At 46.6% G+C, this 14618-nt stretch overlaps 1 protein-coding gene across 1 annotated transcript in view; it reads left to right on the forward strand.

Moving 5' to 3' along the window:
- Nucleotides 1–14618, forward strand: part of KMT2C (lysine methyltransferase 2C) — a 214602-nt gene that overhangs the window by 62995 nt on the left and 136989 nt on the right. Inside the window, 1 exon segment of the mRNA XM_049785972.1 lies at nt 10475–10598. Coding sequence (XP_049641929.1) covers nt 10475–10598 — 124 coding nt within the window.

A 14618-nucleotide genomic window follows, 5' to 3' on the forward strand; every position in this document is an offset into this window, starting at 1 on the left:
CCAGGATCGATTTCTTTTCCTTTCTATTTTTTTTGGGTGTGTGTGTGTCACAACAGCGGCACTCGGGTTACTCCTGGCTCTAAGCTCAGAAGTCGCTCCTGGCAGGCCTGGGGGACCACATGGGATGGTGGGAATCAAACCAGGGTCCATCTTGGGTTGGCTGCTTGCAAGACAAACGCCCTATCACTGTGCAATCTCTCCAGCCCCTTAGGAGCGATTTCTGAGTGCAGAGCCAGGAGTAACCCATGAGTGCCACCAGGTGTGACCCCAAAAAAAAAAATCTTCATTTACCAATGCAACATTTCTACCACCAATGTCCCCCATCTCCTCCCCTCCCCTTCTGTATTTGAGACAGGCATTCTTTCTTTCTTTCTTTTCTTTTTTTTTGCTTTTTTGGCCATACCTGCTAATGGTCAGAGGTTACTCCTGGCTATGTGCTCAGAAATCGCTCCTGGCTTGGGGAACCATAGGGGGTGCCGGGGGATCAAACCGCAGTCTGTCCTAAGTTAGCAAGTATAAGGCAAGCGTCCTCCTGCTTGCGCCACTGCTCTGACCCCTGAGACAGGCATTCTATTTCTCTCACTACCATTGTCATGATAGTTGTCAGTCTAGCTATTTCTCTAACTGAACTCACCACCGTTGTTGTAAGCTTCATATTATAGGCTGATCCTTCCAGCCCTTATCTCTGTTGTCTCTGGGTATTATTAATATACTGTCTTTTTTAAATTTTCTTAAATCCCACTGATGACTGAGATTATTCTGTGTCTATCTCTTTCTTCTGACTTAGTTTCATTCAGCATAATCGTTCCCATGTCCATCCATGTGTAGGAAAATTTAATGACTTTATTTTTCCTGATGGGTGTACAGTATTCCATTATGTATATGTGCCACAGTTTATTTGTCACTATCTGTTGTCAGGCATCTGGGTTGTTTCTAGATTCTGGCTATTGTAAATAGCGCTGCAATGAATATAGGTGTGCAGAAGGCATTTCTAACTCCATCAAAAAATGGGGAGAAGAAATGCACAGACAATTTCTCAAAGAAGAAATAACAAATGACCAAAAGATGTGAAAAAATGCTCCGTATCACTAATCATCAGGAAGATGCAAAGCAAAACAACAATGAGGTACCACCTCATGCCACACCGAGACTGGCACACAAAAAAATAAGAACAATTCGTGCTGGTGGGGATGTGGGGAGAAAGGAACTCTCATTCACTGCTGGTGGGAGTGCTGTCTAGTCCAGCCTTTCTCGAAAACAACATGGATATTCCTCAATAAAACTGGAAATTGAGCTCCCATATGATCCAGCAATACCACTCTTAGAGATATACCTCGTAACACAAAAACACAAGACTTTGGATTAAGTTTGACCACATACAATACATCATCAAGGTAGTAGTAGAAGCTTTTTTTTTTCTTTTGGGGGTGGGTTTGGGTCACACTCAGCAACAGTCAGGGGTTCCTCCTGGCTCTATGCTCAGAAATCGCTCCCAGCAGGCTTGGGGGACCATGTGGGATGCCGGGATTTGAACCACCGTCCTTCTGCATGCAAGGCAAACGCCTTACCTCCATGCTATCTCTCTGGACCCTAGTAGTAGAAGCTTTTGACAGGAGCAGGAGGGTTTTTGAAATTCAGGCAATGTGTTTATTTCCATTTCTGCTGCTGGATTGGACCTCAGAGCCTTGGACTGCGAGGGGCGTTTTCTGTTACTGAATCCAGTTTCCTACCCTCTTCTTGGCCCAGAACTGAAGTTTAGTGGAACCAGATGTGATTGTCCTTGCTCTGTCTTTATCTCGCAGAGACCTTTTCTTTTATTTTTTTTAAATGCACACATTAAGGCAAGAAGAGTTAAGTCTAAAGATCAATTTGCAAATAAATTCAAGCAAAATGAAAGTTACTCTAAATTTCTCAATGGCTTAACCACACACTTGATTTGCCAGCAAGGTTGGAGCATCTCTGGCTCATGTGGCATCCAGGGTTTTGGGAGTGTTTGGTTGTTGTTAGTGCCTGTCTGGCCCCTCCTATGGTTCGTTCCTAATAAGCCAAGAGGGATTTAAACCCCTGTGCTCTGTAAGGGGCCTAGGAATGGGAGCTGAGTCTTTGTGACCTGTTTATGAAGGCTGGTCCATTTGCTTGTTTGGGTCACTCTTGTAGTTCTTGGGATCTTGTATAGTGCTTGGAGTGGAACTGAGCTGGGCCCCATGTAAGGCAGTGCCTTGCCCCATACTCTTCTCTTTATTGCTTTGGTCTTTGGGTGACAGGTGCTTTTTTTATTCTTTTTGTTTGTTTGTTTCTGGGGTCACAGCTCAATGGTTACTCCTGGCTCAGCACTCAGGAATCACTCCTGGCAGACTCCTGGAACCATTTGGGATGCTGGGGATTGAACCTGGGTTAGTTGCATGCAAAGCAAGCACCCTCCCACTATGCTATCATTCTGTTCTGGCTCCAGTACTTTTCCTTTTTATTTTTTTTTTGGTTTTTGGTTTTTGGGTCACACTCGGCAGCACTCAGGGGTTCCTCCTGGCTCTACGCTCAGAAATCGCTCCTGGCAGGCTTGGGGGATCATATGGGATGCTAGGATTCGAACCACCAACCTTCTGCATGTAAGACAAATGCCTTACCTCCATGCTATCTCTCTGGCCCAGTACTTTTCCTTTTTGAGGAGGGAAGGCAATGGCTCTTACCAGCCTCCACATTTTGGAGGGAGTGTTTGGACCATAACTCATGATTCTTGGGAGTGTTAGTGGGACCATCTGCTTTCTGGGGTTCAAATGAGGGCCAGCTACATGCAGGATAAAGACTTTACATTTTGTATTGTTTTCTGCACTTTCTGAATAATGTCAGTTTCAAAGTGTAGCTAGTTACTTGAATAAAAATGCCATGGGGGCGCAGTGGTGGCACAAGCCTTGCCTGCGCTAGCCTAGGACAGGCGCGGTTTGATCCCCTGGTGTCCCATATGGTTCCCCAAGCCAGGAGCAATTTTCGAGCACATAGCCCGGAGTAACCCTGGAGCGACACTGGGTGTATCCCCTCCAAAAAAAGCCATTCCCAGAGGGGGGTGTTAGACCACATCCGGTTGTGCTCAGGGGTTACTCTTGGCTCTACACTAAGAAATTGGTCCTGGCAGGCTCAGGGGACCATATGGGATACAGAGATCGAACCCAGGTCTGTCCTGGGTTGGTTGTATTCAAGGCAAACACCCTACCACTGTGCTATCACTCTGGCCCAGAAAATGTCATTTTTATTGGAGGAACAGGATATGTAATCAGGAGTTTCCAAGTTTTGTTTTAGTTCTAACCGATTAATTATAATTGCTAATTTTGATGGACATTTTCTGTTCATTGGTCACATTGCTGTAGTCTGACTAATGGGAGAGGTTTGTTTTAACATCACCTCAACATATTTCAGAACTCCCTGCTGTTTGCCAGCAGTCTTCCCCTGGACTGTCTTTGGCCTTGGGGGTGGGGGTCATACCTGGTGGCTCTCAGGAGTTACTCCTGGTTCATAAGTCACTCCTGGCAGGCTCTGGGGACCATATGGGATACTGGGATAAAAGCTGGGGTTTGCCCTGTGTTGGCCGTGTGCAAGGCATACACCTTACCGCTGTGCTATCGCTCCAGTCTCTGGCCTTATTTTATTTTTCTTTCTTTTTCTTTTCTTTTCCTTTTTTTGGTTTTTGGTTTTTGGGTCACACCCGGCAGCGCTCAGGGGTTACTCCTGGCTCTAGGCTCAGAAATCACTCCTGGCAGGCTCAGGGGACCATATGGGATGCCGGGATTCGAACTATCGACCTTCTGCATGAAAGGCAAATGTCTTACCTCCATGCTATCTCTCCGGCCCTGGCCATTTTTTTCCTTTAAGATTTGAAATCAGGTACTTTTTGAGGATTTTTGTATTTTTTTCTTTTAGAGGAAAAACAGTCTTAGATTTAAGAATCCAGACAACAATGATTAGTGTGATAGTTCTGTTGGGAAGTTTGGTTCATTTTAACCATATGCTAGCAGGCACTCGAATGTCCATGTGTGCTGTTTATTCTTTTTTTGGCGGGGGCACACCCAGTGCCGCTTAGAGGTTACTCCTGGCTATGCGCTCAGAAATCGCTTTTGGCTTGGGGTACCATATGGGACGCCGGGGGATCAAACCTCGGTCTGTCCTAGGCTAGCCAGGGCAAGGCAGACACCTTACCGCTTGCACCACTGCTCTGGCCCCCGATGTTTATTCTTATTAACATGTTTTGATTATGCTTATAAATGCCTTTTCACGTTGGTATTTTTACTTCTTCCCTTTTTTCCTCTTGTAAGGATGGATGCCTTACCGTTCTGCTCCACCACTCTGGCCCCTTGTATGTCTTCTTTGAGAAAGTTTCTTTCTCTCAACTCGACTCCTCTCTGATATTTTTTGATGAGTCTGCTGTTTTCTCTCTTGTAAAGTTTGACTAATGCTTGGATATTAATCTTTTATCTATGTGTAGTGAGCAAATGCCCTCTTGCAGTCTATGGAGTATTCTTCTATTTTTTTTTTTAATTGTAAGTCTGTGGATTCTGTTCATGTCTTGTCATTCATTCTTTTTTTTTTTTTTTTTGGTGTTTGGGCCACACCCGGCGGTGCTCAGGGGTTACTCCTGGCTGTCTGCTCAGAAATAGCTCCTGGCAGGCACGGGGGACCCTATGGGACACCGGGATTCGAACCAACCACCTTAGGTCCTGGATCGTCTGCTTGCGAGGCAAACGCCCCTGTGCTATCTCTCCAGGCCCTTGTCATTCATTCTTAAAATTTTGTTTCTAGGAAAGGTGTAATTCATTTAAAAAGTTGATTTCTGACATACTGCAATGTGCTTTGGTATATTTACTTTGTTTTACTTTGTATTTAGCCATCTTTGTTAAGTTACTTACTTGTATCCCATTTAGTTAGTGGATTTTTGGTTTGTTTTGGGGTCACACTAAGTGAGGTGTTCTAGGGTTACTGCTGTGGTGTTGGGGACTGTGTAGTATCATCAGTAAGGCCCCGAGTATCGTAGGTGGCTTTTTCTTTTTCTTTTTTTGCCACACCTGTCAGCAGTTCCTGACTCTGCACTCAGAAATTACTACTGGCAGGCTCAGGGGACCATGAGATGTGGAGGACCAAACCGAGTCAGGCACATGCAACACACGCAAAACAAACACGCTGCCCTCTACTGTTGCTCTGGCACCTATTCATGACTTTTTATCAATTAGTAAACCAAATAAAAGTGTTCAAAACTGTTGCTGCAAAGATACTACAGCGGGTGTGGTTGAAGCAGCCGACCAGGTTCCACCCCAGCACCCCAAATGGATGCTCACCCTCTGAGGACCACCAGGTGAGACCTCAAACAAACAAATCCCCCACCCCCAACAGATGTTGAACGGCTACTGTGCTTTTTTCTCTTTGTATGATTTTGAGTGTTCTCCTTACGGTAATTCTTATTTTTATTTTGTGAGTGTTCTTTAATTGTGTGGTTATTTTCTTGCTTAGTTTTGAGTTATTTAATTTTCCCTTGTTTTTATTGTTAATTTCAAGCATTGTTACATTGCTTCAGTTTGGCGCTTTGGCACAATTTTGGAACTGTTAAGTCTCTTGAAGTCTTCCTTAGCATTGGAAAGTGGCCAGCTGTTGGCTGTTTGTCTTTGTCTTTTTTCACAGGGGCCTTGAACAGAGAGTGGGGGGGGGTGGAACCACGACCGTGCCCCTGTTCTTCCACTCTGCATCGCCCTGGCCCACATGATGCTTTGGCAGCATTGTTTTGAACACTTCCATAAGTGTCCCTTTGACTCTCTTACCATGCTTTGTGCATTTACTCTCCGTATCCTCTACCTATTCATTCCTCTGTAGACGGTCCAGTTAGAGAGAGCCCCCATTATTTGATCTTTTAACTTTGTCTGATACTTTTTGTTTGTTTACTTGTTTTTTGGGGCCACACCTGGTAGCGCTCAGGGGTTACTCCTGGGGCTCTCGGTGCTCAGAAATCGCCCCTGGCAGGCTCTGGGGACCATATGGGATGTCGGGAATCGAACCAGGGTCCATCCTGGGTAGACCATATGCAAGGCAGACACCCTGGTCCCATGTATAGTTTATTGTTAATTGTACTACAGAACTGAGCAGAGAGTGACCAGAGAGGAACGAAGGTTTTACCAACTTGTTGCTCAGGGAAGGGTCTTGGTTCCTGTTCAGGGAGCAGATCTGGGGCTGAGGATGGGAACCAGGGTTGATGGGACACAAGGCAAGTATCTGAAGCCAGGTACTATCTCTCCAATCCCCGAAAGCCACTCTTTTAATTTAAGTTTAATGTTAATAATGAGCGATGTTTGGCTCTTGATAAGCACTGGATGTTTGTAATTGTCTTTAACAGTCATGTAATGTTATAATGCATATTTGTCACAATGTATGCAACTGTGGGTGAGGATAAAGACAGTAAGTTAAATCCTAGAGAATATTTCACATTTTTCTGTATCTTTTAGTCACTTGGGAATTAGTTGGGTCAGTGTTTACAGTAGCTTAGTGAATAAAGGCATAATAAGCCAAATGTTTGGGGCCCGGAGAGATAGCACAGCGGCGTTTGCCTTGCAAGCAGCCGATCCAGGACCAAAGATGGTTGGTTCAAATCCCAGTGTCCCACATGGTCCCCCGTGCCTGCCAGGAGCTATTTCTGAGCAGACAGCCAGGAGTCACCCCTGAGCACCGCCAGGTATGGCCCAAAAACCAAAAAAAAAAAAAAAAAAAAAAAAGCCAAATGTTTGCTTTCATTTTCTCTTGTGTCTTAATTCTGCCTTGCCATTCATTGTTTGTTTGTTTGTTTTTGTTTTGGGCCACACCCAGCTTTGCCCAGGGATCACTTCCGATTCTGCACTGAGGTATTCTTGGAGGACCATATGGGATGCTTAGGATCCAATCCAGGTCTGCTATGTGCAAGGCAAATCCTCCCTGGGTGGAAAAAGCCTTTTGAGTGGGGAGGGTCTGGTTTTGCTGGGTTCATAATAAATTAAAAACACAACAGGGAAACTTGGGTGTTGGGATGCAGGTTTTTAAAGACTAAAAAAAGTTGATGGCCTTTTATCAGGCTTTTTTTCCCCCCCCTGTGGCCTTTAAAGGGAGCTTAGAAAATCTTGCAGTTAATGGATATTACTAGCAATTGAGTCTTTTTTTGTACCTCAGAGTGACTAAAGCCTGACTTTAGACATTTTTAACCCATTGCTTGGGTGACTCATGGAACTCATGGAGTGCTGCTGTCCACTAACTACCCAGCCCTGTCCTTTCCTTTGTGTGCTTTTCATTACTCTTTTTTTGGTTTTGGTCACACCCGGTGACTCAGGTTATTTGTGGCTCTGCATTCAAGGAATTACTCCTGACAGGCTCAGGGAACCATAAGGAATGCTCGGGATTGAACCTGGTTTGGCCACATTCAAGGCAAATGCCCTAACTGCTGTACTATATCTCCATCTCCAGCTGCCAGTTACTGTGTATTCCCTATAGAGCTCATATTTGTCTGTCTGCATCAGACTCTAGGATGAGCAACCTAGAGAGCCCTATCAGTTGTTTTAGCTGGGCTTTACTTAGGTGAGCAAATGTGTTCTCAAGTCTGCCCATGGGCTGTCTTCTGCGAATGTGGCCCTGCAGCGATGCTGTTGAACCTAACTAGGTTTTCAAGTGACAAAGGTTAAGCTACTGACATTTACACTACAATTTGTGTTCATTTTACCCTTCTGCGTGAGCCACCGGTGGTATGCACCAGCACCAGCTTGGTAAGCAATTACTTTGTAATACTGAATTTGTCGTGCATCTTTTTTAAAGCTAAAATAAAAAATAGTCAAGAATTAGGTATAATAGTTGTAGTAATTTTGAAGTAGTGATGATGCTCAAAATGATATTTCTACAAGCTCTCAAAATAATTTAATATCTGCTCTTTTTTTGGCCATACCTGGCAGTGCTCAGGGGTTACTCATGGATCCGTGTTCAGAAATCACTCCTTTCAGGCTTGGGATGTAGACTATGGGATGCCAGGAATCAAACTCAATTCCATCCGGGTTGGCTGTGTGCAAGGCAAACACCCTACCCTACTGCTGTGTTATCGCTCCATCCCTACCTGAGCCTTTTTTTTTAGACGGCTTTTGTTGTTAAATTTATTTTTCATTTCATAGCTATGTCGGAGGAAGCCATGGGGCTTCCTGAGCTGGGCTGAGTTGCGTCCCTACTTTTTCTGTGTACATCGACCTCTGGTGCTCCCATGACTTCCCTGGGGTTTACCAGCTCCCAGACGCTGCATCAATCCAGCGTTCCTGCTCTGGGGAACCTCCACGCCCAGAGCCTCTTCTGCACAGTCACTGCCACACCACTGCCACCTAGTGGTGTGACAGTGGCATTCAGGGGCCGTGCTGCAGATCAGCCAAGCCCCAAGCGCAGGAGTGGATATGCCCTCCTTCCTCTTGAGTGTTTGATCAGGTTTCAGGTTCCAAGTTAGTAGTTTGTTTGCCCCCACCACCACCCCCGACCAAGGGCAAGAGTGATAGCACAGCAGGAGGGCATTTGCCTTGTACACAGAGGACACTTTTTGATCCCCTGCATCTAAGTCAGCCAACTTTGATTTTGTTTTTGCTTTGGGGCCATGCCCAGTGGTGTTCAGGGGTGACCCCTGGCTCCGTACTCAGGAGTCACTCTTGATGGTGCTCAGGGGCTATATGGTGTGCTGGGGTTAGCCACGCGCAAGGCTAGGTCACAGGGACTTCCCCTCTGTGCTATTTGCTCGAGCCTGCAGAGGAGAAACTATTAGCGATTCCAGCCTTCAGCATGAAGCTAGAGAGGCGTGCGACTGTGATGTACTGAACAGCGACCATCACTGGAGGCCCTGTTGGTGTGGAAGGTTGGGAGGGCTGGTTTGGGTCAGGGGCTTTTGTGGTTCTGCCCATAAGAGTGGCTGGATGATGAGGGACTTTTGACAAGGGCAAGCCTTAACGTCACATGGCAGTTCTCGGCTCTAGCGATACCTTCTCCCTTTCCTTCTCCAGTGGGCTCTGCTCCCCTATTCTGCCTGGATTCTAAAAGGAACAAAGGACCAAGGCATCAGCATTCAAGACTAAAACCCCAGTGTCTCTGGCAGACCTTGGTCTTGGCCAAGTTGGTGGTGGCAAGAGGGGACAGCGGGAGCAGGGGCCTCTGCAGATTTTTGGGACTATACTTTCTGGTGACATCTCTCATTGGTTTTGTTTTGGGGCCACACCCAGCAGCACACAGGGTTTATTTCTGGTTCTGCACTATGGAATCACTTCTTAGTGATCAGGCTTGGGGACCATATGGGATGCTAGGAATCGAACCTGGTTTGTGCTGTGCAAGGCAAAATTCCTCCCCATTATGCTATCACTCTGACTTCACCCTTGCTTTCTTATTGTCGCCCTCACACTCACACAGTCGGGAGGCAGCTGACCAGGATGGGCAGTGTCAGACTATAGATCACAGGCAGCCAGGCTCTGTTGCAGGGGTTGTGTCAGACTTGCATGGGATGTGGGGGATTGGAGCTCATGAATGGCTGCTTGCAGGGTGAGTGATCCAAGGGCCTGTGCTCTGTTTCTGGGCCCATAAGTTGAGAAAAAAATAAATTATTTTTTAAAAGGGAGGATCTTTGCTTTGCATACAGCCAACCCAGGTTTGATCCCTGGCATCCTTTATGGTTCCCTTAACCTGGCAGGAGTAATTCCTGAGTGCAGGACAGGAATAACCCCTGAGCGGTTCTGGGTGTTGTCCAAAAGCCAAAACCACCTCCCCCAACAACAGCAACAAAATGTATAAGCATTGGTTTTATGTAAAGTATTTGCCCAGCTTCCCGATGCTGTTAGTAATATGGTTTCCCGCCTAAGAGCCCAGCAGCACACACTCTCACTCTCAGCTTCTCCCCACCATGCAGGGCTGACCTGAGCTGAATGCCTGCTTTCCCATCTAGAGGGCGGGCTGCGCATACAAGGAGTCCAGGTTCTGACTCTGTGTCGCCTGGTTCTGTTTGTGCCACCTGGAGCAAGCTTTGAGCATTGCATCAGGAGCAGACAGACCCTGAGCACTGTCCCAACACGGCTCCTTTCTCTCCCCAAATCCTTAACCCTGGAGGAGATGGAGGAGCCCAGGGTGCTGCTCTCACCTTCTTGCAAAGGGCACACACGCCTCCCTGGCCAAGAGAGGTTGCCTGCCACCCATCTGCACATCAGGCTGCATTGTTAGGGCCTGGAACAGGGTCCCACACATCTCTGTGGGGTGAGGGAAGGCGGGCAGTCAGGGTGCTGGTTTCTGAAGCCTGCTCAGAATGACCCTTCTGCAATAGAAAATAAGAGCAATGCCACTTTCTGTATTGGTGAGCTGTTGTTTGTTCCCTTATTTCTCTTTTCCCTTTTGACCAACTCCAGCCTTACATGTGAATAAGTTCCCCAAAGGTCACTCAACCTGACACTGACCCAATATTCTCTTGTTTCCATTGAAGCAGAAATCAAAGAACAGTGCGCAGAGGAGGACGCTGAAGTGGAAGCGGATGGCAGCAGGCAGCGTGCTGGGCCCGAGGAACCCCCCGGGATGCTGGTGTCAGTGGCGGTGGAAGCCAAGATCAGGTTAGTGCAGGACCTGCAGGACCGAGGGGGGTGTGGAGAAAAGCCTGAATGGATCAGTGTTTGGTTCCAACTGTTTCCTGTATGTGTGTGTGTGTGTGTGTGTGTGTATTGGTGGGTAGGTGGGAGGGAGGGAGAGAGAGAGAGAGAGAGAGAGAGAGAGAGAGAGAGAGAGAGAGAGAGAGAGAGAGAGAGAGAGAGAGAGAGATTGCTTCATTTGCTCAGTTGCCTTAAAAACCATTCCATCTTTTTTTTTTTTTTTTTTTTTGGTTTTTGGTTTTTGGTTTTTGGGTCACACCTGGCAGCACTCAGGGATTACTCCTGGCTCCACACTCAGAAATCGCTCCTGGCAGGTCCAGGAGATCGTATGGGATGCCGGAATTCGAACCAAAGACTTTCTGCATGCAAGGCAAACGCTTTACCTCCATGCTATCTCTCGGCCCGCAAATCCCATCTTAGTGCAGCCTCCTGTAGCTCAGCTGTTTGTAGTCCTGACCCTGCAGGCACCGAAGCAGATTATGGAGAGTATGACTTCCTTGAATACATACCTATGCCTTGCCGAGCACTGTGGCCCTTAGGAGCCCCACCACCCGGCACCCGCTTGCTGGGCAGGAAGGTGGCAGCATGTGGCTGTCTGAGGAGTGATTGCCACGCCAGGGCTGACTCTCAAAGCTGGCCATTCCAGCATCTATGCTTGTGATGTTAATTTGAGATTTTATATTTTTCTCAGCACTTTTTTTTGGGGGGGGGGTGCCACACCTGGCAGCGCTCAGGGGTTACTCCAGGCTCCGTGCTCAGAACTTGCTCCTGGCAGGCACAGGGGACCATATGGGATGCCAGGATTCGAACCACCAACCCTCCTGGATTGGCTGCTTGCAAGGCTAATGCCCTATCACTGTGCTATATTACTCTGGCCCCTTATCTGGAGTTTTATACACTAAACATATCATTTGGTTCCAGAGAAATAATACAACTGTGAGGTCCCTGCTTTGCATGGGGCTGATCTGGGGTTCAATCACTGATGTCCCATATAGTTCCCTGAGCTTGCCAGGAGTAATTTCTGATTGCAGAGCCAGGAGTAATCCCTGAGTTATATGTGACTTCTAAACAAACAAACATGATTCAAGATGCATCTTTGCTTCAATTTCCCTTGTCTCTGTATTGTATAAATTTTGCCAGCTTTCCCCTTACCTATTTAAATTTAAGATAATTCACTTTTAGCTGCCTGGGCGGATGGAGGGGGGCCTCTCCCCATGTGGCAGGTGAAGTAGTTTCACTATCTGGGCCCCCCAGGCCTCCTTTTGTTTTTCTGTTCCTTTCTTTTACTCTATCTTTGACCCAATCATGAACTGGGCACTCCAGCAGCCCCTAGACATATCCTATCAGTATTTCAGATCCTTTGTGCAGATGGAGGAGTGGCCTGGCCTTGGGGTGTGACTCCTCCTAGAATGGAGTCCCCAGGGGCCTCACATTTTGCTCTTTCCCTTCCTAGGTGCTGTTACTTTTTTTTTTTTTTTCCATTTAAAAAAAAGTGTTTTTTTTTTTTTTTTTAATTTTTTATTTGTAATTATGAGAACAAGGATGCAAAGAAAGAGGACAAGGTAAAGTTACAGTGGAAGGACAATACATAACATAATTCTCAGAAGTCCCCTTGCTGATATCCCAACTTTGAAATTTCATCCAAAGAACATTAAGATTGTAACACACTATAATATTTAACAGCACACAAGGCAATCTAAAGCCATAAAACTTACATAACTCCTTAAACATTACAGGCATAGCATTTTTTTTTACATTTCCATATTCATGCATATTAGCTTAAGTTGACCTCAAATCTTAACTGGGTTCTTTTTAAGGATTAGAGTCAAAGGAGCACAGCAAAAATGGTGTTAGAGTGGCAATTGTTGTTTGCATAGGCCCTCCAAAATATGAGGGACATGGAAAGAAATAACCTTGGCCTAAATACAAAAAGACCCGACCCCTGAAGGTTCCTGGCACAAGACCAACTCTAGGCTCCAGGCAAGCTAGATCGTCCAATCCAAGACATTGTCTGTAGTGCCAACACACTTATATTTTTCACACAGTCTCTGTTGTTGGTATCAAGCTTCTGTATTTAAGATCCTGGAATCTGTATATCCAACATTGAAGTCAGGATGTGGAGCGTCCTCTGGTTTCACCTTACAATCAAAGGGCAATGCAGGGAGCCCTGTCCTGTAAGCAAATCGTTGTTGTTGTTAAGTCTTCTCAGTGTTAATGGAAGTCTCTTTTGAGCAGGACAATGTCTGAGCAGTGTAGAGTCTTCCTTGGTAGAGGATTGCTTCCAGGTGATGCTATAGACCAGCCTGGATGTTTTGTGGATGGCTTCCCTGGTTCAGGGGAATGTCCTTTCTTCTGAGGTCTGTGCCAGGTCGTTATGTCAATGTTCAGGGTGTAAGGTCCCTTTGCACTATAAGATTAGTCTGTACCAATCTCTATTAGATAGGATCTTATTTATATGTATAGTATTTTCCCATTTTAATGTGCCTATGCAAAAAAGGAGCAATGCCACGTGGTGTTCTTGGCCCATAAGGGGGTGATAAGAACAATTATGGTTCAATCATAAGCATTAATCTGGGGGACTCTTTCTCTAAGATTCCTTGTTACACAGCTCAAAAAGAGAAGAAGAAAAGCGGTTAGAATCGTCACTATATAAGACAACATTTAGTAAGAATTATAGCTGTCAGAGAAAAAAAAACCAAAATATTCTAAAGAAATACGTGTCCATTTTATGTATCTTGAAACAGTTTGGGGTTGTTACACACAATGCACGGCTTTGGTCTGTGATAACGCTTGTACACTACTGATTAAAAAGAGTAATGTAGATTAGAGATGTTTGGGGGGGATAGAGAGTAAAGGAATAAAAAAGAGCTTTGTAGGGATGTGGGAAAGGGCACGATACATAATAAAGATTCTGGATACGTAAAAAGTAACATAACAGTAGGAATGCACTTAATATATGAAGTACGCGCAGGGGCACTAGCCCCCCGCGCGGTTCTGCAGTTTTGGGATGCAAAGGGCGGGATTTCTCCCCCGCCTCCCCCCAGGGCCCGATTAACCAGGCGTGGCCCTGAAGACCCACCAGGTTTGGGGGGATCTTGGCCCCCTGGACTAGGAGTTCAGCCCAGGGGACCTGTGGCTAGCTGTCCTGCCCAGAGCCCCCCACATACCAGTCAAACACCCGGAAATCCTGGCATGTGGAGTGGTCTGAGCCCAGCCGTGCCTCTGCAGTTTTGGGATGCAAAGGGCGGGATTTCTCCCCCGCCTCCCCCCAGGGCCCGATTAACCAGGCGTGGCCCTGAAGACCCACCAGGTTTGGGTCTGAGCCCAGCCGTGCCTCTGCCGCTGTTACTTTTATTTTTGGGTCACACCCCTTGACACTCAGGGGTTACTCCTGGCTTTGCGCTTAGAAATTGCTCCGGGCTTGAGGGGACCATATGGGTCGTGGGGGGGCGGGGATCAAACTGCAGTCCATCCTAGGCTAGTGCTTGCAAGGCAGATGCCTTACCGGCAGCGCTCAGGGGTTACTCCTGGCTCTACGCTCAGAAATCGCTCCCAGCAGGCTCAGGGGACCATATGGGATGCCAGGATTCGAACCACTGTCCTTATGCATGCAAGGCAAACTCCCTCTATGCTATCTCTCCAGCACCTGTTTGTTTGTTTTTGTCTATGGGCCACACTTGGTGGTCCTCATTGGTTACTCCCGCTCTGCACTTAGGAATCACTCCTGGATGTGCTCAGGGGACCATATGGAATGCCAGGAATTGAACTTGGGTTGGCCACATGCAAAGAATGTGTCGTTAACTGCTTTACTACAGCTCCAGCACCTATTTTTCTTGTCTTTGGTTTTGTTTTTGGACCACACCTTGCAGTGCTCAGGGGTTATTCCTGTTTTTGCACTCAGAAATTACTCCTGCAGGCATATGGGATGCTGGGCAGTGAACCCAGGTTGGCATTATACCAGGCAAGTGCCTTAACTACTGTACT

Source organism: Suncus etruscus, chromosome 13 (assembly GCF_024139225.1).
Source record: "Suncus etruscus isolate mSunEtr1 chromosome 13, mSunEtr1.pri.cur, whole genome shotgun sequence".
In the NCBI taxonomy this organism is placed as follows: Eukaryota; Metazoa; Chordata; class Mammalia; order Eulipotyphla; family Soricidae; genus Suncus; species Suncus etruscus.